Here is a 24,575-nt window from a genome sequence, read left to right on the forward strand (position 1 = left end):
GCAATTTTACACATTGCAGGGTAGATACCAGTGTTGTAGCTGTACCAGAACAACTTGGCTAGTGGCACAATTTCTGGAGCACAAGTGTTCAGGACTATTGCCAGAATATTGTTAGGGCCAACAGCCTTTTCAGTATCCAGTCCCTTCGCCATTTCTTGATATCATATTGAATGAAATGAATTGGTTGAAGACTGAAGCTAGGGACCTCCAGAGGAGGTTGAGATGGATGATCTACTTGACACTTCTGGCTGAAGATTGTTGCAAATGCTTCAGCCTTATATCTTACACAGATGTGCTGGGTTGCCCATCATTAAGGCTGGAGATATTTGTGAAGCTCCCTCCTCCAGTGTGTGGTTTAATTGTTCACCATCAGTCATGACTGGATATGGCATGGATGATTTGTTTGTTGTTAAATTACTTAGCTCTGCTGCTTATACTGTTCGGCACACAACAAGTTTTGTGTTTCAGCTTCATCAAGATCACACCTCATTCTTAGATATACCTGGTGCTGTTCTTGGCATCCTTTTGGATGTCAAGAACAGGCCTAGGGGCTGGTTTAGCACAGGGCTAAATCACTGGCTTTGAAAGCAGACCAAGGCAGGCCAGCAACACGGTTCAATTCCCACACCAGCCTCTCCGAACAGGTGCCGGAATGTGGCGACTAGGGGCGTTTCACAGTAACTTCATTTGAAGCCTACTTGTGACAATAAGCGATTTTCATTTCATTTCTCTTCATTGAACCAGGGTTGATCCCCTGGCTCTATGGCAACAGTACAGTGGGAAATATGGCAATTCATGAGGTTACAGATTGTGGTTGAGTAGAATTCTACAGCTGCTAATGGCAACAGCACCTCCTGGATGACCAATCTTGAGTTGTTAGATCTGTTCGATCTTTTCTCCTCGTTCATTGACAAATCACCTTGTCAAGAACAAGCTTCCCAGTGGAATGGAAATTGTTTACAGTTGGACGGAAAACTTTTTGATTGCAACTGTTTGAAATCCAAGAAGAAAACAACACTTGGCTAAATTGCTGGCTTTTAAAGCAGACCAAGCAGGCCAGCAGCACGGTTCAATTCCCGTACCAGTCTCCCCGGACAGGCACCAGAATGTGGTGACTAGGGGCTTTTCATAGTAACTTCATTGAAGCCTACTTGTGACAATAAGCGATTTTCATTTTTCAACCTCAACCTCAAGAAGGCTCAAGTCATTTACTAACCTGCTCCAGTACAAGATCTGATCTCTCCCTCCAGTAGAAATGGAGAAACTCTCCCAAATATGGAACATTTCTCCTACCCGGGGAGCAACCTCTAATCCAAGGCTGGCAGTATTACAGAGATCCAACATCATATCCAGTCTGCGAGCGCTGCCTTCAGACACCTAAGCACAAGAGTATTCAATGACCACAACATCTGTGCTGATGCCAGCATCTTTGTGTACAAAGCCAACTCTTCTATATAGCACAGAAACATAGACTACATCCAGTCACCACCTCAAGGCCCAGGAGAGGTACCACCATCAATGCTGTCTGAGACAGACATTCTGCATCAGCTGGGAGAACAGGCATACTAATTTCAGCGTCTTTGAAGGAGCCAAGAGCACCAGCATTGCGATTATGATCATCCAAAACCAACTCCACTGGGCCGGCCACATGCTTAGGGTGCCAGAGCCCTGACTGTCAAGCAAATCTTCTTTGCCCAGCTCAAAGAAGGCTCTCAAAGGAGAGGAGGGCAAAGGAAGCATTTCAAAGACACCATGAAGGCTTACCTCAAGAAATGCAACATATGCGTCAATGCCTGGGGGACCCTTGCTCAGAAGAAACCTATTTAGAGGAACCTCCTGATTAAGTGACACAATTTATCGAGAACACCTGACAGAAAGAGGAAGTCCGCAAAAAGAGCCTGAGAAAGGAATACCAGAAGTCCAAGGACCAATCCCACGTCCTGGAAACACCTGCCATGTGTGCAGTTGAAGACGCGGCTCTAGAATCGGGTTCATCAGCCGTGCAAGATTCCACAGAGCGCATTACCAGTGACATGGAGTTTCTTAGGTGGACAATTATACACGTTAGGGAGTGATTACTGAAGAAGAAGAAGAGTACTACACAGCACAATGAAGGGTATCCTCTATGTGAAAATAAGGATTTTGTCTCCACAAGGACTGTGAGGTGGTCACTCCTGCTGATGCTGTCATGGATAGAGGTCAAATATGTTTTGCCCCCTTGTTCTTTCCTCATCACTGGCCAAAAAAAAAAGTCTAGAAGCTGTGCTCTTTGGTCTGTTGTGGTACTGCCAGGTCACTCTTCATGATGGACATTGAAGTCCCTTACCCAGAGTACGGCCTGTACCCATGTCACTCTCAGAGTTTCTGGCAAGTGGTGTTCAACATGGAGGAGCACTAATTCATCAACTGATGTGGGCAGCGCCGGCCCTAGGGTTGCTGGCGCCCCGGGCAAGCTGAACTTCGGCGCCCTTGGGGGGGGGGGGGCCAGGGGGGCCGGGGGGGGGGGGGCGGGCCGGGGCCAGGGGGGCCGGGGGGGGGGGGGGGCGGGCTGGGGCCGAGGGGGGGGAGGGTGAGGGGGGGGCCGAGGGGGGGGCCGAGGGGGGAGGGCGGGGGGCGGGGCCGAGGGGGGAGGGCGGGGCCGAGGAGGGAGGGCGGGGGGGGCGGACCCGAGGGGGGGCGGGGGGCGGACCAGGGGGGGCGGACCGAGGGGGGGGGGCGGACCGAGGGGGGGGGCGGGGGGGGGCGGACCGAGAGCGGCGGGGGCGGACCAGGTGGGGGGCGGACCGAGGGGGGGGGCGGACCGAGGGGGGGGCGGGGGGGGGGGGCGGACGGAGCGGGGGAGCGGACCGAGCCGGGGGGGGGGGCGGACCAGGGGGGGGGGGGCGGACCGGGGGGGGGGGGCGGACGGAGCGGGGGAGCGGACCGAGCGGGGGGGGGGCGGGACCGAGGGGGGGGGCAGCCCTGGGGGAGGGCGGCCACCGCGCATGCGCTGGTTGGCACTGGCCCAACTGCGCATGCGCGGGACCCGAGTCTCTGGCGCCCCCTAGCACATGGCGCCCCGGGCGACTGCCCGAGTTGCCGGTGCCTTGAGCTGGCCCTGGATGTGGGGTTGTACATGGCAATCAGCAGGAGGTTTCCTTGCCCATGTTTGACCTGATGCCATGAAACTTCATGGGGTCCAGAGTCGAAGTTGAGTAGTCCCTGCTGGTGGGACATGACATACCCTGGGGTGGTGGGGATAGTGATGGAGGTGTCTGGGACATTGGGCTGGACTCTCTGTTGTGAGTCTGCCCCACTACCGCTGCGAGTGAGGATTTGGACATGCCGTTTGTGGGGGCAGGATTCTCTGCTCCTATCGCTAGACAATGGGATTTCCCATTTAATCCACCCGGCAACTCCAGGAAATCCACAGGTGAGGGTGTGCTTCCAGCGGACTAGAGAATCCGACTGCCAGCGAATGGGTAGAGAATGGCCACCAGACCATTACCTTTTTTAAAAATGTTTTTATTCTCCATTTTCACATTTTCCTTCAAAATTTACACCCCACCCACAGACAGTAAACGGTAACAAATACAAAATCAATCCCCTTAACAATAACAACAATCCTATCCTCCCACCACCCCAAACAACAGCCCACCTGTCAATATATGCATCCAATAAAACAAACCCTCCCACGATAGAAACAAAAAACAAAGGAGAAAAAGAAAAAGGAGTCCGGGACCGTCCATGGTCACCATAGAGTCCACTCCCCCACCACCCCTCCCCAACACTCAACGCCATCCAACCTCTGAAAGAGTACCGTACATGATACCCAAGAGTTGTAAACCCCCCCCCCCCCCCTCCCTCTCCAACTCCTCCCACCCACTGCCTCGTGTAAGAACTCCTCCCCCCAACCTCGGTTCCTTCCCCCCAACTTTCCACCCCGGCTAGACCACTCGGACCCTGTTCTGCTAGGCTCCGATGGCCGCAGCCCCTCCCCCCACCCCACTCCCGTTCACTGGCCGGCTTAAACCGGCCAGCGTGGAGGCCCCCGCCCGAGTCCCTTTCCCCCTTGCCCGGCCCTAGTAAGGCCCAGAAATCCCCTTTTAGCACACAAACCCCGCATATCCACCTACCCCCCAAAGAGCCCTCACTTCAAGTGAAAGTCCCATGCCTTCTCTTGTCCAAATATATACAACATTGGCTCCTTTAGCCCATACCACTGCACGCAGTGAAACAAAAAAGAAGAAAATACAGTCATGAGGTTACATCGGCACATGGCCATTTCTCAATTTCTCAGTTCTGCCACAGTCCTTCTGCCTTTGCAAACTCCTCCGCTACTTCCGCCGTTCCAAAATAAAAGTCCTTGAGCTTGTAAGTCACCCTCAGCTTCGCTGGATATACAATGCCGCACTGCACCTTACTAATGTACAGTGCCCTCTTCACTCAGTTGAAAGCAGCCCACCTCCTTGCTAGCTCCACCGTAAAGCCCTGCTATACACGTATACCAGCTCTAGCCCACTGCACCACCCGCTTCTGCTTGGCCCAGCACAGGACCTTCTCCTTCACACTGTACCTAGGGAAGCACAGAGTCACTATCCTTGGCGGCTCACTCGCCTTTGGTACAGGCCTCCATGACCGATGAGCCCCATTCAGTTCATACCGGGAGGGATCCTCCCCCTCCCCCAATAGTTTTGCCAGCATCCCAGCAAAATACTCAGTCGGCCTCGGCCCTTCAACTCCTTCAGGCAGCCCCACAATCCTCAAATTCGGTCGCCTGGACCTGTTTTCCAGGTTTTCCATTTTTCCTCGCAGATCCTCGTTAATCTCCATCACCTTCCGCATCTCCTTCCCCATCGAGGTAAGTTAATCACCGTGCTGCAATAATGTCTCCTCCACTTCCTTCAGCGCCTCCCCTTGCTCCCGCACATCCGCCACTGTTCTCGCCACCACCGTCATCACCGGGGAAATCACCTCCTCCACCAGCACACTCAAAACCTCCCTCGTCTCCTTCCTCATCGTCTCCATGTATTTTGTAAACTGCCTTTCGAATTCCGCAGCCATCACCTTAGTTATTTCTTCAGCCATAAGCAAATCGTCCTCCCCTGGTGCTCCAGCCTAAATTTTCCTTGGTGACCCCGCGGTGACCTTTGCACTCCCCAACGGACCTTCAGCCAGTTTTTTTACGGCCGTTTTTTGCTCACCCTCGACATTTTCCTTTACTGTGCCTTCACTATGCCCCCTCTGTGCCTTCTCCCTACTTTTGCCAACTCCGTAGACCCTGGGACCGGGCTTAAAGCCCCGAAAGTGCCGTTCCCGAACGGGAGCCCTCCATTGCGCGGCTGCCTCCTGCACCGGAAGTGTCACCACCAGACCACTACCTTGGGGTCTCTGGATTCTGGTCTAGTGACAATACCACTATGCCAAAACCTCTCTAGAACTCATCAGGAAACTGTCACTGTCGCTGATCACTGGAGCAGTTTTTAATCTTTAAATTTTAATTTAAATCTAAACTGTTATCTCATTAGCTCATATTGATTAATTACAGTACTATTTTTAAAGATGTTTTTATTGGGTTTTTGTTGCAATAGCACAGAATAAATACAGTAAGAAGTCTTACAACACCAGGTTAAAGTCCAACAGGTTTGTTTCAAACACGAGCTTTCGGAGCACGGCTCCTTCTTCAGGTGAAGAAGGAGCCGTGCTCCGAAAGCTCGTGTTTGAAACAAACCTGTTGGACCTTTAACCTGGTGTTGTAAGACTTCTTACTGTGCTCACCCCAGTCCAACGCCGGCATCTCCACATCACAGAATAAATAGTCATAGGATGGTAAGTCTTTTGCAAAGTGTGTGTGTGTGTGTGTGTGTGGGGGGGGGGGGGGGGGGGGGGGCACCTGGATGGTGCCCCTAATGTTATTTATATTTTGGTCAGTTTTTGTTGTTTATTTACATGAGTTTAGACTTTAGACTGTTTCTTCTTTTGGTTCTTTTGTTTTCTTTCTGCCTTGCTGCATTCGATGTGGCCATTGTATCACAGTATTGTTTAACAGAGGCATCTCTAACCCTTTTATATTAAGCGATATGTAAGCAGAAATCTAGATTTTAATTTTAATGGGCAACTGCTATTTAACTTTTACTAAAGGGCGGCACGGTGGTGCAGTGGTTAGCACTGCTGCCTCATGGCGCCAAGGACCCCGGTTCGATCCCAGCCTCGGGTCACTGTCTGTGTGGAATTTGTACATTCTCCCTGTGTCGGCGTGGGTCTCACCCCCACAACCCAAAGATGTGCAGGGTAGGTGGATTGGCCACGCTAAATTGCCCCTTAATTCAAAATGTAAAAAAAACTTTTACTAATGAAAAGAGAGAAGAATTTAGATATGGGGCTGGATTCTCCACTGTCGGGATTCTCCATTGTGCCGGCAGCCAGTGGATTTCCCGACTGCATGGGGTGGCCTACAATGGGAAACCCCATTGGCCGGCTGGCCAGACGGAGAATCTCGGGGGCGCGCTGTGGCGGGACAGAGAATCTTGCCCATGAACTTTCTGGGAAACAACTGTGCTGGAATGTTAACCCTCAGTAATGCCCTGTTTTCACCAGGTACGATCAGCATTTTTTTTTAATAAACATTTTATTGAGGTATTTATGGTTTTATAACAGTAACAGAAGACCCCATAAGCTCCATATAAATGCCCGAAACCCTCCCTTCTCCCACCCACACTCTGGAAACTACCGTATCCTGTATCCCCCTTGGTGGTAGGAGCGGGAACGTTGAGACCTGCCTGCGTAGGAAGTCTTGCGCTGGCAGGTACCTAAATTCTTTCCCTCCCGTCACTTCGGATTTTGCCTCCAGTTCCCTCAAGCTGGGAAAGCTCCCTTCCATAAACATACCGCCCATCCTCTTGATCCCTTTTCTCTGCCACCTCCAACTAACCTCCCCGGGGCAAACCGGTGATTATTGCAAATTGGGGACCAGACTGATGAAATGAAAATGAAATGAAAATCGCTTATTGTCACGAGTAGGCTTCAATGAAGTTACTGTGAAAAGCCCCTAGTCGCCACATTCCGGTGCCTGTTCGGGGAGGCTGGTACGGGAATCGAACCGTGCTGCTGGCCTGCTTGGTCTGCTTTAAAAGCCAGCGATTTAGCCCAGTGAGCTAAACCAGCCCATGTTCCCTCTGCTCCCACATGTCTCCTCCATTTGCCCCCAGACTCGCAGGGCCGCGATCACCACGGGGCTGGTGGAGTACCGTGCCGGCGGGAACGGCAGAGGCGCCGTTACCAATGGGCACAAACTAGTGTCCTTATAAGAGCCCACCTCTAATGGCTCCCACGCCAACAACCCCCCCCCCCCCCCCATTCCACTTCCTAATCATGGCTATATTCGCCGCTCAGTAATAATTATTAAGGTTTGGGAGTGCCAGCCTCCCCACCTCCCCACCTCCCCCCCCTCCCCCCGACTCCCGGCTGCGCTCCAGCATCCTTTTTTTAACTCGCAGGGTCTTACCCGCCCATACAAAGCCCGAGATCACCTTGTTGACCCGTTTAAAAAAGGACCGAGGAACAAAGATGGGGAGACACTGAAACACAAACAGGAATCTCAGGAGAACTGTAATTTTCACTGCCTGTACCCTTACTAATGTACCCTCCCAGCCAGTGACAGCGGGAGCACATCCCACCTCCGAAAATCCTCCTTCATTTGGTCTGGATGCCTAGGTACCAAAAGCTTCCCCCTACCACTCCAAAAGGCAGCTCCCCCAATCGCCTCTCCTGCCCTCTTGCCTGAATCACAAACATCTTGCTTTTCCCCATGTTCAATTTATTACCCGAAAACCGGCCAAAATCCTCCAGAATCCCCATAATTTCTTCTATCCCTTCCAGTGGGTCCGACGCAGATCGTCCGCGTATAGCGATACTCTGTGTTCCACCCCCCCCCCCCCCCCCCCCCACCGGACCAGTCCCTTCCAGCTCTTTGAGGCTCTCAACACAATTGCCAGCAGTTCTATGGCCAGCGCGAACAACAGCGGGGAGAGGGGGCATCCCTGCCTCGTCCCCCGGTGCAGCCTAAAATAGCTCGATGTCAGCCTGTTCATCCAAACACTTGCCACAGGTACCTGATACAGCAGCCTGACCTAGTCAATGAAGCCCCGTCCAAATCCAAACCGCCCCAGTACCTCCCGCAGATAATCCCATTCCACCCAGTCAAATGCCTTCTCTGCGTCCATTGTGACCACTACCTCTATGTCCCTACCCTCTGGTGTTTATCAGTATTTATAAACAGAAGGTACAGAGCAAAATATTTGGGTTGCAGAATCTTTGCCAGAATTGAAAAAAAACAAATATGTTTTATTGTATTGAACACAAGAAATTGAAGGTAATGAATTGAACAATGTACAAATTGAACATTAAAGTAGATAATTTGGCGCCGAAGACCAGGGTTTGATCCCGGCCCTCGGTCATTGTCCGTGTGGAGTTTGCACATTCTCCCCGTGTCTGCGTGGGTCTCACCCCCACACCCCAAAGATGTGGAGGGTAGGTGGATTGGCCACACTACATTGCCCCTGAATTGGAAAAATTAAAGAAGCTGAATATTGGTGCAGTAGTATAAAATATCCACTGCTCCCAATGCAGTCTCCTTTATAAAGGAAGTGAGGGCAGGAGAGGTGGAGAATGCTTTAGGTCCAGGCAGCTGAGGGCATGGCTGCCAATGATGGACAAGTTATGATGAAAATTGGGAAGTACGTGAGAACAACATTGGAAGAAAGCAGAGATCTTGGAGTGTTGAGGCTAGAGGAAGTTAGAGGGATAAAGAGATAGACCATGGAGGATTTGGACATGGGAGGCGAATTTAAGATTCATAACATGTAGGCCAATGTAAGCCAGCAAGGATTTAGCAGAACGTTGTGCAAGGTAGTCCATGGGCAATAGAGTTTTGACCAACCAACGTTTACACAAATGTAGATAGGGTCACTGCTTTATTGATAAAGTCTTCCATTCTGCCCCGAAATATGAACCTGACCCTATCTGTGATTTGCGACTCCACCCCCTCTCCAAACCAATGCACATTTCAGGACGAGATAATGCTCTTGGGCAGGAACAGAAAACAACGAGGATAAGTCTGCATATTTGCACCTCGCTCGATTTTCTGTTCTATTGTTTTTAACTGTCTTGCATTTAGATTGTTTAATTGTCCCTTTTTATGCACACCTCTCCCGTGTTTCGATCTTCTTTGATGCACTCCGTTAATAAAATTCTTGCTAATTTTATATTCCACACACATTTTGGGCTCAGTTCTGAGTAAGGGTTTATAGTCTAATCTTTTGTCTTCACGTGTGACAAGGGGGGGGGGGGGGTGGAATCAGGGCTGTGCATTGTTGCCGACATCTGTCTTTATTTGGGATTTTCAGCCTTCCCACTGTTTCGGTGTCAGGAAAGGATGGATTTGCACAGGAATACTGACTGTTGTCAGGACGTGCTGCTCTGTGAGTGTCTCCAGCGGTTCCTGACCAGAAATTAACATGTTGCTCCCAAATTAGATTGGTTCCCAGCGGCAAAGGCCGGGTTCTGATTGGAGGATCCTTTGTTAGGGACAAGAGCTTTTGGTTTGATGAACGGAATCCGATTAAAAAGCCCTGATCCGTCAGCAGAGGGGACAGATCGCCGCAGCCAGTCTGTCCTTAAAAAGAAAAGGGGGCTCTTAATTCACACTGATTTATTGCCAGTCTTGAATTCCAGATTGCAAAGTGCAGCGAGCCACTATGGCTAGCTTGCTCGCCAAGTCGGTGTGTGCCTCTCTGCAGTGGAAAGCCGCGAAGTTTTCCGTGTCCAGTTTAGCCGCGGGTTATTGCACAAAAGATGTCGATGCGCCGATCCACAGCGAAGAGAAGCGGGTTCGGCAGCCGCTCTACAGCCCCGCGGATTCCAGGGGAATCAGCAGAACCAACGCCGCAGGAAAAATAGAGAACACAACTTACCTGTGGGGTCGTTACAATGAGATGAAAAAATTAGTCCATGGTAAGTTTGGCAAAGGAACGGCTATTGACCTTGTGTCGTGCTTTCTGACAATAGCTCCCATGGATTTTAGAGCTCTTCAGACTTCCAGCTCATTCTGAAAGGTCGATGTGAATAATAGTATTTGGTGTGCTTTATAAAAGCGGTTTATTAACATTTTGTGTGTTTTTTTCCCTTTTCTTATAGTTTAACTCTTTATTTTGAGTTCATTGTGGATTTGCATTCGTAAATCCTATTTAGGTGGGCTAGCTAATATGGTGATATCAACTTGAAGAGATGAATATTTTACTGTTCAAATATAAAATTCACAATGAACTTATTATTAACATAACCCTGATTGCATGCTGATTGGACAGTTCAGTTTTATATAATAGCAGCGACTCAAGGATGCATAGAGAAATATGTTGATATAGGTCAAATAGTTAAAATGAAAACAAGTTTTATAATGTTCCATACTAAAGAAATACTAAGTGCTGTATACCTCTGTTAGCCTTAACTCAGTTTCAGCATCTTCACCTTGGTGTGTTCAAGATAATTGACACACAGTTAAGTCCTGACTTAACATTGTTGATAGGCTCCTAGAAAACACAATTGTAGGGCAGCACGGTAGCACAGTGGTTAACACAGCTCTTGTGTTCAGAACTTCAGGGCTTGTGGGAGGAAACTGCAACACCCGAGGAAACCCACGCAGACATGGGGAGAACGTGCAGATTCCGCGCAGTGACCCAAACGGGAATCAAACCTGGGATCCTGGTACTGGGCAGCAACAGTGCTAACCACTGTGCTACCATGCCGCCCAATAAACATTTTCATACAAACATATACACTAATATTACAAAGCTAAAAAAACATATATAACAAAATACTGCGGATGCTGGAATCTGAAACAATATAGCTTGGGTACTCACCAAAATGGGTGGCATTCTTCGGAAACCGGCGGGGCGGGAGCTCTGGCACAAAGGAGTGGCGTGAACCACTCCGGCGTCGGGCCGTCCTGAAGGTGTGGAATCCTCCGCACCTTCGGGCTAGGCTGGTGCTGGAGTGGTTTGCGCCGGCCGGTCTGAAGGGGGCTTGTCTCCACGGCAACCGGTGCCGAAGGGCCTCCACCGGCTGGCGCAAGTTGGCGCATGCGCGGGAACGCCAGCGTGTGCTGGCGTCATCCCAGTGCATGCGGGGGGGGGGGGGGTTCATCTCCGCGCCAGCCACCACAGACTGTTACACCGACCTGCACGGAGGAATAGAGTGCCCCCACGGCACAGGCCCGCCCGTGGATCGCTGGGCTCCAATCACTGGCCAGGCCACCACTGGGGCACCTCCAGGGGCCTGTTTTTAACATTTATTTATGCCCCCCCCCCGAGGACCCCGGAGGCCGCCTGCAGAGCCAGGTCCCGCCGGTAAGTACCTGTTGTAACATACGGCGGTGGGACAGGCCGAAAACAGGTGGCCACTCGGCCCCTCGCGGGCCGGAGAATCGCCGGTGGGGGGGGTGCTGCCAATCGCCGGTGGGGGGGGGCACTGCCAAACGCCCCTGACCGGCGCAGCACTATTCCCGCCCCCGCCAAATCCCCAGCGCCGGAGAATTTGGTAGCTGGCGAGGGCGGGATTCATGCTGCACCCCCCCAGCGATTCTCTGATGCGGCAGGAGGTCGGAGAATTCCGCCCCTGGTCTCACTTAGGGATGAGCGGTGGCAGAAGTGGAGGTTACTGGAGACTGGATGGACCTTTTGGAAGGCTATTAAAAGATGCTTTTTCAATGTTAATAGTAGGAGTCTTTAGAGAATTCTATGAAGGATTCTTTGCAATGGGTTAAATCTTTTTTTTCAATGGCAACTACACTTTATTAAAAAAATCTGTTTATTAGTTGACAGCAGTGGTATTGCTCCTCCTGTGCATCCTCGAGCTACGCAGGGTGTTCTTTATCAAAGGTGGCCATTGCCACTTCACGGTATCTCTTCAGATATTATGCCCTAAGAAGGTGAGGGTGTTGGGAGGTAGGTTAGCTCAGTTGGCTGGACAGCTGGTTCAGAGTGACACCAACAGCGTGGGTTCAATTCCTGTATTGGCTGAAGTTACCGTAAAGGCCCCTTCTCAACCCTGAGCTGTGGTGACCCTCAGATTATTTATTTATTTATTCTTTAATAATCATTTTATTGAGTTTTTTTGGCATTGTAACAGCAGCAATATAAACAATGTACATGCAAATATAAACATAGTAAAAATATCACCTCCCTCCCCAACAGGTCCCACCATTAATTAACTCCCTAATCTACGCTAACCTAACCCACGCCCCCTCTGCTGATGATTAATTCTCCGTGAAGAAGTCGATCATGGTTTGCCAATCTCTGGGTGAACCCTAACAAGCAACCCTCTCACAGGCAAAGTTAAGTTTCCTCCAAACCGAGAAAGCTAGCCAGGTCTCCGACTTCGGGGCTTTGAGTCCCTCCATGCTAGTATATCTGCCTCCGGGCTACCAGGGAAGCAAAGGCCAGACGTCTGCCTCTTTCTCCTCCTGGATTCCCGGATCCTGCGACACACCCGAAAATCGCCACCTCTGGACTTGGTGCCACCCGTTGTTTATATGCCTTTGGACATGACGTCAGCAAACCCCTGCCAGAAGTCCCCTCAGCTTTGGATATGCCCAGAACATGTGACATGGTTCGCTGGTCCTCCCACACATTTTGCGCACCTGTCTTCCACCCCAAAGAATCTGCTCATCCGGGCCACTGTCATGTGCGCCCGGTGAACGACTTTGAATTGAATCAGGCTGAGTCTGGCACAAGTTGCGGATGCGTTGACTCTACTCAACACGTCTGCCCAAAGGCCCTCCTCTATCTCTCCCCCCAGCTCCTCCTCCCACTTTCGCTTCAGCTCCTCAGTCTGCGTCTCCTCTGATCCCATAAGTTCCTTGTAAATGTCAGAAACGTTCCCCTCACCTATCCATCCTCTGGAAGCTACCATGTCCTGAATCCCCCTCAGCGGAGGGAGTGAGAACGTTGATACCTGACTACGCAGAAGGTCCCACACCTGCTGCAGATATTGAAATTTGTGTGACTCTCTCTCCCTGCCCCCCCCCCCCCCCCCCCCCCCCCCAATGCAAACCTCTCCTCCAGCGCTCTCATACTCGGAAAGCTCCCCTCTATAAACAAGTCCCCCATCCTCTCAATCCCCGCTCTCTGCCATATTTAAACCCCCCCATCCATCCTCCCCGGGGCAAACCGGTGATTATTACAGATTGGGGACCAGACTGATGCTCCCACTGCCCCCACATATCTCCTCCATTGCCCCCAAACTCTCAAGGGCACCACCACCATGGGGCTGGTGGAGTACCGGGCCGGCAGGAAGGGCAGAGGCGCAGTTACCAGCATCCCCAAACTTGTGCCCTTGCAAGAAGCCGCCTCCATACGCACCCATGCCGACCCCCGCCCCCACCAGCCACTTCCTGATCATGGCTATGTTAGCCGCCCAGTAATAATTGCTAAAGTTCGGCAGTGCCAGCCCTCCCTCTCCCCGACTCCGTTCAAGCATTACCTTCCTTACTTGTGGGGACCTGCCCCCACATACGAAGCCCGCAATAAACTTTATTGACCCGCTTAAAAAAGGACCGGGGAATGAAGATGGGGAGACATTGAAATACAAACAGGAGTCTCGGGAGGACAGTCATTTTCACTGTTTGGACTCTCCCAACTAGAGACAACGGGAGCGCATTCCCATCTCCGGAAATCATCTTTCCACCAACTGGGCCAAGTTCAATTTATGTAGCCGGTCCCAATCCCGCGCCACTTGAATACCTAGGTACCTGAAACTGTCCCCTACCAATCTAAACGGCAGTTCCCCCAGTCGTCTCTCCTGACCCATCGCCTGGACCGCAAACATCTCGCATATTAATTTTGTACCCCGAAAACCGGCCAAATTCCCCTAAAATTCCCATGATTTCTTCCATCTCCTCAAATAGGATCCGAAACATACAGAAGCAGGTAATCCGCATACAACAAGACTCTGTGCTCGACCCCCCCCCCCCCCCCCCCCCCCCCCCCCCCCCTTTCCCGGACCAGCCCCTTGGGGCCCTCAGATCAATTGCCAGCGCCTCTATAGCCAGCGCAAGACCCTTAGATTAAACCACCCCCAGTCAGCGTTCTCTCTGAGGGGAGAGCATTCTCTGGAACTATGGTAACTTTCATTTTCAAAGTTGGCAAGAAACTGCAGTTGTTTGTTGTTGCCTTCTGCAGATTCTGGCTGAACAGGAGACTCTCCCATTCTTCACTGTTCACTGTGTAGATGCTAATTTCAAGCAAAAATTGAATTCATCTGTCATTAAAGAATTCACTGCAGGATTAATTTTCTGGCTATTTTCTTTGATGCCTGAGGGAAGGCAAACAAGTCAGAAAATTGGATAATCCATTTGTGACAAATAAAAAGGAAACTGAAGGAGTGGGAATAAGGGAAAATTATAGTTGCACAGAGAGCACATTGGCACCAGTAAAGCAATAAGAGAGACTTTTATTTCAGGTGAAGGACCTTTGCCAGAATCACTATTTATGGTAATGAAACAGGGGGGCAATGAAATATAATGCCGAGGAATGCTAGTCTAATACATTGTCACAAACATGAACTGCCTTTTAAATTTTTCATGTATTTTCTTTTGGGTTTTACTAAATGTATACTTAAAACTCGCAATATATCTCCAAGTGAATTGATTTGTCATGTGGGGGACTAAAAGAGTTATAATTTCATAACTCTGACATCACTTGTGGCAACACTGACGTGCATGGTGCCTCCTGGTATGTGCTATTTAGGAGCAATGATTGAATGGCTGAATTCTGTTTTACATGTTACAAAGTACTAAAGTGCTTGCAGAGAAAAGGCTGACCTTCAGAATTACAAAGGCAACAGCTCACTGATGAAGCTGCAGAATGTATGGATTATTGATATGTACAAAACAGAGATGTCTATCCTTGGACAAACTGTTTAACAGAAAAATAGGATGTGAAGCCTGTAGTATTATATCGGTTGGAATATTTGGAATTCAGTGTTGAGTAAGTGGCAAAATGTTATCTAATTTGAGTGATGTTGGGACCAGAGCTACTAAATTTCGATCCTTGAGGAGGAAGACCTAACAAGTTAGCAGGACGGATAAAAGCTGGAAAAACAGCATAAGAACGTGAATTCACTAAATTCACAGCATGAACTAACAGTAAAACAGCAGTCAAGATTTTAGTGGAAAGTAAAATTAATTATGGACAAAAGTAAATAGGCTTAACTAAATTTTCCACACTCCTAATCACCAAGTCAGCACGGTAGCGTAGTGGCTTCACAGCGCCAGGGTCCCAGCTTTGGTTCCTGCCTTGGGTCACACTCTGGTTTCTTCCCACAAGTCCTGAAAGATGTGCTATTAGGTAATTTGGACATTCAGAATTATCCCTCGGTTTACCCAAACAGGCGCTGGAATGTGGTGACTAGGGGCTTTTCACAGTAACTTCATTGCAGTGTTAATGTAAGCCTACTGTGACAATAAAGAGTACTATCACCTGGATCTGTTTTCCAGGTCTTCCATTTTTCCTCGCAGATCCTTGTTAATTTCCATCACCTTCCGCATCTCCTTTCCCATCGAGGTAAGTTGATCACTGTGCTGCAATAATGTCTCCTGCACTTCCTTCAGCGCCTCCCCTTGCATCCGCCCCTCCGCCACTACGCTCGCCACCACCGTCATCACCGGGGAAATCGCCTCCTCCACCAGCACACTCAAAATCTCCCTCATCTCCTTCCTCATTGTCTCCATGTATTTTGTCAACTGCCTTTCGAATTCCGCAGCCATCACCTTAGTTATTTCTTCAGCCATAAGCAAATCGTCCTCCCCTGGTGCTCCAGCCTCCATTTTCCTTGGTGACCCCGCGGTGACCTTTCCACTCCCCGACGGACCTTCAGCTGTTTTTTTAACGGCCGTTTTTTGCTCACTCTCGACATTTTCTTTTACTGTGCCTCCTCTGTGCCTTCTCCCTGCTGTTGCCACCTCCGTGGACCCTGGGATCGGGCTTAAAGCCCCGAAAATGCCGTTCCCGAACGGGAGCCCTCCATTGCGCGGCTGCCTCCCGCCCGCTGTCACCGGAAGTCCCCGACAATAAAGACAATAAGTCAGGGGCAAACACCCTGCAGTACCCAGGACTAGGTGCAGTGCAGGAAATACAAGGATTAAATCTCAGAACTGACCACAAGTTGGTTGATAGTGGCTCAGAAGTCAATGGCCACATCTCTGAAGTGATTCTTTTTCAAAAATAAAATTAGAGTGCCCAATTCTTTTTTTTCCTCAATTAAGAATCAATTTTAGTGTGGCCAATCCACCTACCTTGCACATCTTTTTGGGTTATGGGAGTGAGATCCACGCAGACACGAGGAGAATTTGCAAATTCCACACGGACAGTGACCTGGGGCCGTGGTCGAACCCAGGGCCTCGGCGCTGTGAGACAGCCATGTTGACCACTACACCACCATGCTCCCTGAAGTGATTCTAAAGGGAATTTGCAGTGAGGTAAAAACATTTCAAAAGTAAAATAATTGATACATTTGCATTTTGGAGCAACAGATCTGATTTTAAAGGTACATCTTGGATGTAACAGCAATAAAGGAATGACCCTCATTTAAATGTTCATCAATGTATAAAATGAGGGTCAACCATTCAACCATTTTCAGGCATTTATCAATTTATGAGTCATTGCATAGAGTGGCAGCTCCAAAAATATGCACAATATGTGGTTAAGATCTTTACAACTAACTTAAAAGTGGGTGTGTGTTAGGAACCCCGGTGGGTTGCATTCGTCCAGGATGAGCTGTGAGCCGTATGAAATAACTTTTGAAGCATTGGTACTTACTGTTTTTTATAAATTTAGAGTACCCAATTCATTTTTTCCAATTAAGGGGTAATTTAGCATGGCAAATCCACCTCCCCTGCACATCCTTTGGATTGTGGGGGCGAAACCCACGCAAACACGGGGAGAATGTGCAAACTCCACACGGACAGTGACCCAGAGTCGGGATCTGGGACCTCAGCACCGTGAGGCAGCAATGCTAACCACTGCACCACCATGCTGCCCTAGCATTTGTACTTATTTCCTTATTGCTTAAACAGATGAAAAAATACAAATAGATTTTTGACAAGTTTGCTTCCTCCTGAATTCATTCAGGATTCAGGCATATTGTGGGAAGTTCTCTATGAAGAGTCTCTGCTTTAAGGATTATGGTACAAGAAAGATCCCACACTAATGTATGCAAAAAAGCTACTGAGATGTGAGGAAACATGGAAACTACTGAGGTAAAACCTTGCAGAAGGACTCTGGAAGTGGAAGAAGATATCTATGCACAAAACATGCACTGAAATGTCACCAAGTACGAATTAGTTTCAGCCATTTTAAAAATCCAACTTGATAAACTACAGGGAAGGTTGATTGTTTGCCATTTCTGCAGCATGATAAATAAATTAGAGACAGTGAACATCAGTACACGATACTCTTTAGTTGTTGTTCTTCAGATTAAAAAAAAAAACTCCTTGCAACCTTTTTTCTTTGACCCCGCAATTATTCAGTTCAAGGACCTTTATTTTTAAACAAAAACAGCTGGAATTATTTGTGTATAGAAAAGTCTGAGTTAACATTTTGGATCTGTGACCTTTTATCAAAACTAGCAGAGCGAGGAAATGGAGGGAGGGAAGAAGAACAAAGATAAAATCTGTGATCGACATCAGGAGAGATATGCTGGCAAAAGATTTCAAGGTACGAGGGTAAAAGGAAATGGTAATAGGACAAGTAGAGAAACAAAAGATGTGTCTTGAGGAGGTGCGAATGGGAGGATCTTGAATAGCTATCATCTGGAAGCAAAGGAAATTAAATAAGAGAAACAAGAATGGAAAAGAAAACATTAACAGGTCTTTCCTTTTTTGCTCTTCTTCCTACCCCCCCCTTTTCTTTTAAAATCTTTTTATTCTCCACATTTTCATCTAATAAACAAACAAAGACAATTACAATAACAATCCTCCAAACAAAAATAGCACCCTGCTCACCATACTACCAAAACATCCACCTGTATATTCCAGGCAAAATATTAACAGTCAATCAGTAAACAGTATAATCAAGGACTACAATAACCCCAAACCTCTCCCCCCCCCCCAACCAATGTTCAATGGCAACCAAATCTCAAATGTGCATCATAAACAGTCCCCATGAATTATAGAACCCCTCCTTCATCCCTCTCAGCACAAATTTCACCTTCTTGAGGGTCAAAAATTCAAATAGCTCTCCCCCCGCCAAGCCAAGGCACAGGACGGAGAAACTGACCTCCACCCCAACAGGACCCGCCTCTGGGAAATCAGCGAGGCGAAGGCTAAAACATCTACCCTGCAGCCTGGGCTGGTCCGACACCCCGAAAATGACTTCTAGGGGCTCTGGCTCCAAGTTCACATGTACTACCCCTGAGATGACATTGAAAACCTCCCTCCAGTACTTCTCCCGCTTTGGGCAGAATCAAAACTTATGAACATGGTTTGCGGGGCTCCTCCCTCAACGCTCGTATACGTCCTCCACTCCATAAGACCATAAGACATAGGAGCGGAAGTAAGGCCATTCGGCCCATCGAGTCCACTCCACCATTCAATCATGGTTGATTTCAACTCCATTTACCCGCTCTCTCCCATAGCCCTTAATTCCTCGAGAAATCAAGAATTTATCAATTTCTGTCTTAAAGACACTCAACGTCCCGGCCTCCACCGCCCTCTGTGGCAATGAATTCCACAGACCTACCACTCTCTGGCTGAAGAAATTTCTCCTCATCTCTGTTCTAAAGTGACTCCCTTTTATTCTAAGGCTGTGCCCCCGCGTCCTAGTCTCCCCTGCTAATGGAAACAACTTCCCTACGTCCATCCTATCCAAGCCATTCATTATCTTGTAAGTTTCTATTAGATCTCCCCTCAACCTCCTAAACTCCAATGAATATAATCCCACTCCCTCAAAGAGTCGGCTCATTCTCACCCTTGTGAGGTGCACCCTCACATAACCTTCAGCTGTATCAGCCACAACCTCACGCATGACGTTGAGGCGTTCATCCTCCAGAGCACCTCACACCACAAACCGACTTCCGTAGCATCCGCCAACTCTTCCTCCCACTTGGCTTTGATCCCCTCCATGAACACCCTGTCCTCCCCCAAAATCATCCATAGGCCGCCATTACCACCCCGTGCCGTCAATACCTCTTCCAACAATGAGGGGGTCGGCGCTATCGAGAAGCCCTGAACCTCCTTCCTAGCAAAGTCTCGGCGCTGCAGGTACCTAAACCTTTGCCCTAGTCCATATTTCTCCCCCAACTCTTCCAACCTCGCAAATCATCCCCCAGGAACAGATCTTTTAAAACACTGATCCCTCTCTCCTCCCGTCTCCGAAACCTCCCATCCAGGCCTCCTTGGCTCAAAACTATGGTTTCTCCTAATTGGCATCTCCCCCTGACACAGTCCCCTTCTTAACATGCTGCCTCAACTGCCTCAATCTTCAGTGTTGCCACCGCCACAGGACTCCCAGAGTACTCGCATGGGGTTATCAGGAGCGGCGCTGTACAAATGTACCTTCCCCCCCCCCCCCCCAATAAACAAAGTGATCGACTTGTCCGCTTCCTTAAAAAATGCCTTTGGCAAAAAGACCGTCAGGCACTGACAAGGAATCAGAAATCGCAGCAACACATTCATTTTAATCGCCTGCACCCGACCTGCCAGTGACAGAGGGAGGCTATCCTATCTTGCCAAATCCACTTTCATCAATCCCACCAAGCTAGTAAAATTGTACCTACGGAGCACCCACCCCCTCAGGCTCTCCACTTTTTTATTTGCTCAAAACCTATTATATTTCTAACTTTTCCCAGTTCCAAAGAAAGGCTGTCGACTTGAAACTCTCCACTGATGAAGCAGGTTGGGGGATCTGAGTGGAATAATGATGATGTAATTAATTGGAGGAGACAGGTTTGTATCAGGCAATTTCATTTTTGGCTTTGCTGGGAGCTTTGAGCTGATCAGCAACTTTTGCAGAAGGCTGTCAGGGTAAACAGTACTCGATACAGACAAACATCTGCAGGCTTTTTCCTGACAGGATATTTCTCTCTTCAAACAGTATTTCCAGGAAATCTCTGGTCACGTGTACAGCAAGTATCCCTGTGATTGCTAACTGTAATTACGAGTGTCATTTGACCTGTTTTGCTTCTTTGGAGATAGAGAAGATAGAAGTTAGTGTTCCCTTTTATTGTTAAAAATTGTTTAACTATAACTTGTAAGCTATTTTCTGTGATATTAATGTAGTTTAACACTGTTCATAAGATATACTGTGCTAATGAAAACGTTTTTTAATATAAAATATACCCTATTGGTCAGTGGAATCACTCCTGGAGCAAAGTATTCTTTCCTCACAGTTTTATAAATTTAAGTAAAGTGTTTGCGGTTCTTGTCTGGCACCCTAACAAATGTTGGGGCCTGGTCCAGAATCATAACACTGATGGGAAGCTGAAGCAGACCAATGATAATTCCCAGGATGTTGATAGTAGAGATTCCTCTACAGTAGTACCAAGTGGAGATGGTTAGATTCTCTCTTGGAGTGGACATTGCCTGAGCTTAGGTTGCAAGTAATATTTGTGCCACACATCAGCCCAGGCTTGGATATTATCCAGGTCTTGCTACATGTGGACAGGGACTGCTTCAGTATATGAGGATCTGCGAATGGTATGACAAGGTGGAAGTGATTAGCACTGTTGCCTCTCAGTGCCAGGGACCTGGGTCCAATTCTAGCCTTGGGTGACTGTGGAGTCTGCACGTCTCCCCCCCCCCCCCCCCCCCCCCCCAATCTCTGTGGGTTCCTCTGGGTCCTCTGGTTTCCTCCCGCAGTCCAAACAATCCTACAGTTTAGGTGGATTGGCCATGCTAAATTGCCGCTTCGAGTCCACAGATGTGCATGTTGGGTGTAGCTGCAGGGTTAGGGCAGGAGAGTTGGCTGAGGTAGGGTGTTCTCAATGGGCTGAATGGCCTCATTTTGCACTGTAGGGATTCTATAGATTGTGTAATCACCTGTGAACATCTGGCATTATGATGGGAGGTAAGACCATCAATAAAATAACTGAAGATGATTGGGCCGTGGCCATTGGTACTGCATTTATTTTCTAAAGAATGAAGTACAAACACTACAAAAACATTTTAAAAGCTATGCAATTTTTGGGAATTATTTATTTGCAATACTGACGCACTAAAAATGCATGTCCAAACATATTAATATTGTATTAAATAACAATGACTGTGGCTAGTTAAATAACTTGCTTCTGGTACAATGCGACTGCCTATGCGCAACTTTTTCATGTCTTGTTTACATTTTCTTACATTACAAAGCATGTGTTTCACTGTTGCTTTACTGCGTACAATCACATATAAATATTCCACACCTCAACACTCTGTTCCTTTGTTTTACTGTTCATAATGTGACTATAAAAGAAAAAATGCCCTTGCCAATTTTTTCTGCAAAGTTAATTATATTCTTCTAGCATGTATTCATAGGCTTATTTAAAATAGTGGTTGAATACACTGTGTGGCAATGTATTGAAAGCAAATGGAACCATAGTTAACTGGATTTTTCTTTGCAGTTGTTTCACTACATTTTCCAGTCAACATTAAACCTCCAAAAGGCAATTTTCCTTTTTGCCATGGTCAGCAATCATATCCATAAGCTAGACATTTTAAAATTGCCTGTGGAAATCTCCAAATATGCTTCAATAGTGCCTGAAGTAATACAGGCAAATCACAGTGATGTAAAGATTGTAATGAATTCATGCTTGTATCTCCCATGGCATTACATGCTGGTAATTGGGGACCCAGAATGCAGTTCCCATTGCAGAGACATGATTACAAGATAACCTAGGTTGGAAAATAAAGATTCCAGCAGTGTTGTGGTAATTCTGCTAGACTACTAATTCAGAGGCCTTGGCTAATGTGCTGTAGACATGGGTTCAAGTCCTATCACAGAAGCTGGTGGAATTTGAATTCAACGAATAAATCTGAAATAATAAGTCTGCCTCAATAATGGTGACCTTGATGGCTATCATTTTTGTAAAAACCCATTTGGGTTCACAGCTTTAGGGAAGGAAATCTGCCATCCTCACCTGGTCTGGCCTATATGTGACTGACTCTCAGCAATGTTATTGACTCTTTTCTTTAAATTTAGAGTACCCAATTCATTTTTCTAATTAAGGGGCAATTTGGCGTGGCCAATCCACCGAGCCTGCATATCTTTGGGTTGTGGGGACGAAACCCAGGCAGGCACCTGGAGAATGTGCAAACTCCACACGGACAGTGACCCAGAGCCGGGATCGAACCTGGGACCTCGGTGCCAGTGAGGCAGCAGTGCTATCCACTGCGCCACTGTGCTGCCCTGTTATTGACTCTTAACTGCCCTCTGAAACGGTCTAGCAAAGCTGAGTTCAAAGACAATTGTGGGGACTTTTAATCTTCATATAGACCAGACAAACCAAATGGGTAAAGATAATCTGAATTATGCATTTGTGTAATGCTTTTACAACAGCTTCTTAGAACAATAGATTGTGGAAGCAACAAGGGAAATAAAGCTACCAGTAATTGATAGGTTTAATTAGCTGTCTCGGTGAAAAATCCTCTGGGAAATGGTCATATATATATATTAAGTTTGAGAGCGACACACTCCCATTCAAAACAAGAATCTTAAACTTAACAAAGCCAATTTTATTGGTATGAGGAAAGAACTGGCAAAGGTTGATTGGGTGGGAATTGTAGGAAATAAACAGTGGGAAATATTTAAATGATTCAATTTATTCCACATTTCATCTCAGCCTTAAAGTTTCACAGTGACTTATTATGGAAGCTATAGATTATAAGGAGAGGTTTGTAAAGGTGCAAAGCATAGTAGCAATCCTCAGGATTGGAAGCGTTTTAGAAACCGGGAAGGGTAACCAAGAGTTGCTGAAAAGGAAATGAGAATAAACAAGCTGTAAGTACGTGAAAAGGAGAGTAGCTAAAGTCAATATATTAATCTCTTAGATGCAGAGACAGGCGATATACCTTTATTATATCTAGTCACATATGAGGTAGATCAAGCACGTACTTATGTCTATTTCCATGGCTAGTGTTTTGCTGGAACAAAGACCAAAGTTTCAAGGGCACCACCGCACATCAAGCATGGCTGACCAGTGGACTCTCTTACCGCCCGCCATTGGCATATTGGAAGAGTTTTCCATGTTATGATTGGCTACATTATGAATGCAGCTTCTGTGGCCAAGTCCTGTAGTGGGACTTGAACTCGGAGTTTCCGGCTCGGAGGCAGGGATGCTCCCGACTCTGCCACAAGATCTCTGGAATTAGCAGAGCCATTGAACAAATATTCACAGTAGAAGACACAAATTATGAAAAAAGGAGGGTTAAAAAAGGGCTAAGTGAAGAACTTGGGTAATTAATATGTACTGGAGAAATAAAGTCCCGAAGACCCTGATGACTATCGTACTAAGATTCCAGAAGAGGAAATTGTAGAGAAAGTGAATACACTGGCAATGATTTTCCACAATTCCTCAGATTCTAGAATGGTTCCAGTGGATTGGAAGTTAACAAATGCAAATTCGGTATTCAAAAATGGAGGGAGGGAGGGAAAAAAAGGGAGTGGGATTTGCCAGCCCTGCCTGCTGCAGGGATCATCGAGTACCACTGAAAGTCCGTAGACCTTTTGGCTGGGCTGTCGCATTCCCATGCGGTCGGTCCTGCCTTGACTAGGCAGGGCGGTACTGGCCAATTAACCAGGCATCAGCCACTGGGAAGTGCTGGAATTTGAGTGAGGAAGTTTTTGCATTTGTAAGTAACTTGGTAGGGAAAGGTGAGCCAGTCAATGTAGTAGCACACTTGGATTTTCAAAAGGCATTTGATTAGGTGCTACACATAATACTCAAGGCCAAGGCTGGTGGAGGTGGAGGGGAATTTATTCACATAGATGGTCTCCACTTGGGGTGGCACGGTGGCACAGCATGTAGCACTGCTGCCTCACAGCACCAGGGAACCAGGTTTGATTCCAACCTTGGGTGACTGTGTGGAGTTTGCACTTTCTCCCTGTGGCTGTGTGGGTTTACTCCGGGTGCTCTGGTTTCCTCCCACAGTCCAAAGATTTGCAGGTTAGGTGGATTGTGTTCAAAGAGAGGTGGGGTTACGGGGATGGGGTGGGGGAGTGGGTCTCGGTAGGGTGCTCTTTCATAGGTTCGGTGCAGATTCAATAGGCCGAATGGCCTCCTTCTGCACTGTAAGTATTCTATGACTCAATGCCTTTTTAAAAAAATGTAATTTACTCAAAACCTATACAAAAGGTTACAAAACATAAAACAATTCAGGGAACAAATTCCCCAACACAACTATAGTTTATACAAATTTTTTTCTCCCTCCTCTCACCCCCTGCAATGAACAGCTCCTCAAACATGACCATGAACACTCCCCTCACCTTGCCTCAAAGCCCTCCGCTGAATCCCTTAATGCGTACTTGATCTTTTCCAACCGAAGAAAGTCATACAAGTCCCCAAGC

At 47.8% G+C, this 24,575-nt stretch overlaps 1 protein-coding gene across 2 annotated transcripts in view; it reads left to right on the forward strand.

Moving 5' to 3' along the window:
• The window catches only part of LOC119973926 (5'-nucleotidase domain-containing protein 2-like), a 142,251-nt gene that overhangs the window by 29,509 nt on the left and 88,167 nt on the right, over positions 1 to 24,575 (forward strand). Inside the window, exon 2 of one of the 2 annotated variants that reach the window (XM_038812580.1) lies at positions 17,660 to 17,747. In XM_038812580.1, coding sequence (XP_038668508.1) covers positions 17,660 to 17,747 — 88 coding nt within the window. Of the gene's footprint in view, positions 1 to 9,734; positions 9,991 to 17,659; positions 17,748 to 24,575 lie in introns of those variants that run through there. The other variant, XM_038812579.1, reaches the window with a different exon arrangement.

This window comes from Scyliorhinus canicula, chromosome 11 (genome assembly GCF_902713615.1).
Source record: "Scyliorhinus canicula chromosome 11, sScyCan1.1, whole genome shotgun sequence".
Classification (NCBI taxonomy): domain Eukaryota; kingdom Metazoa; phylum Chordata; class Chondrichthyes; order Carcharhiniformes; family Scyliorhinidae; genus Scyliorhinus; species Scyliorhinus canicula.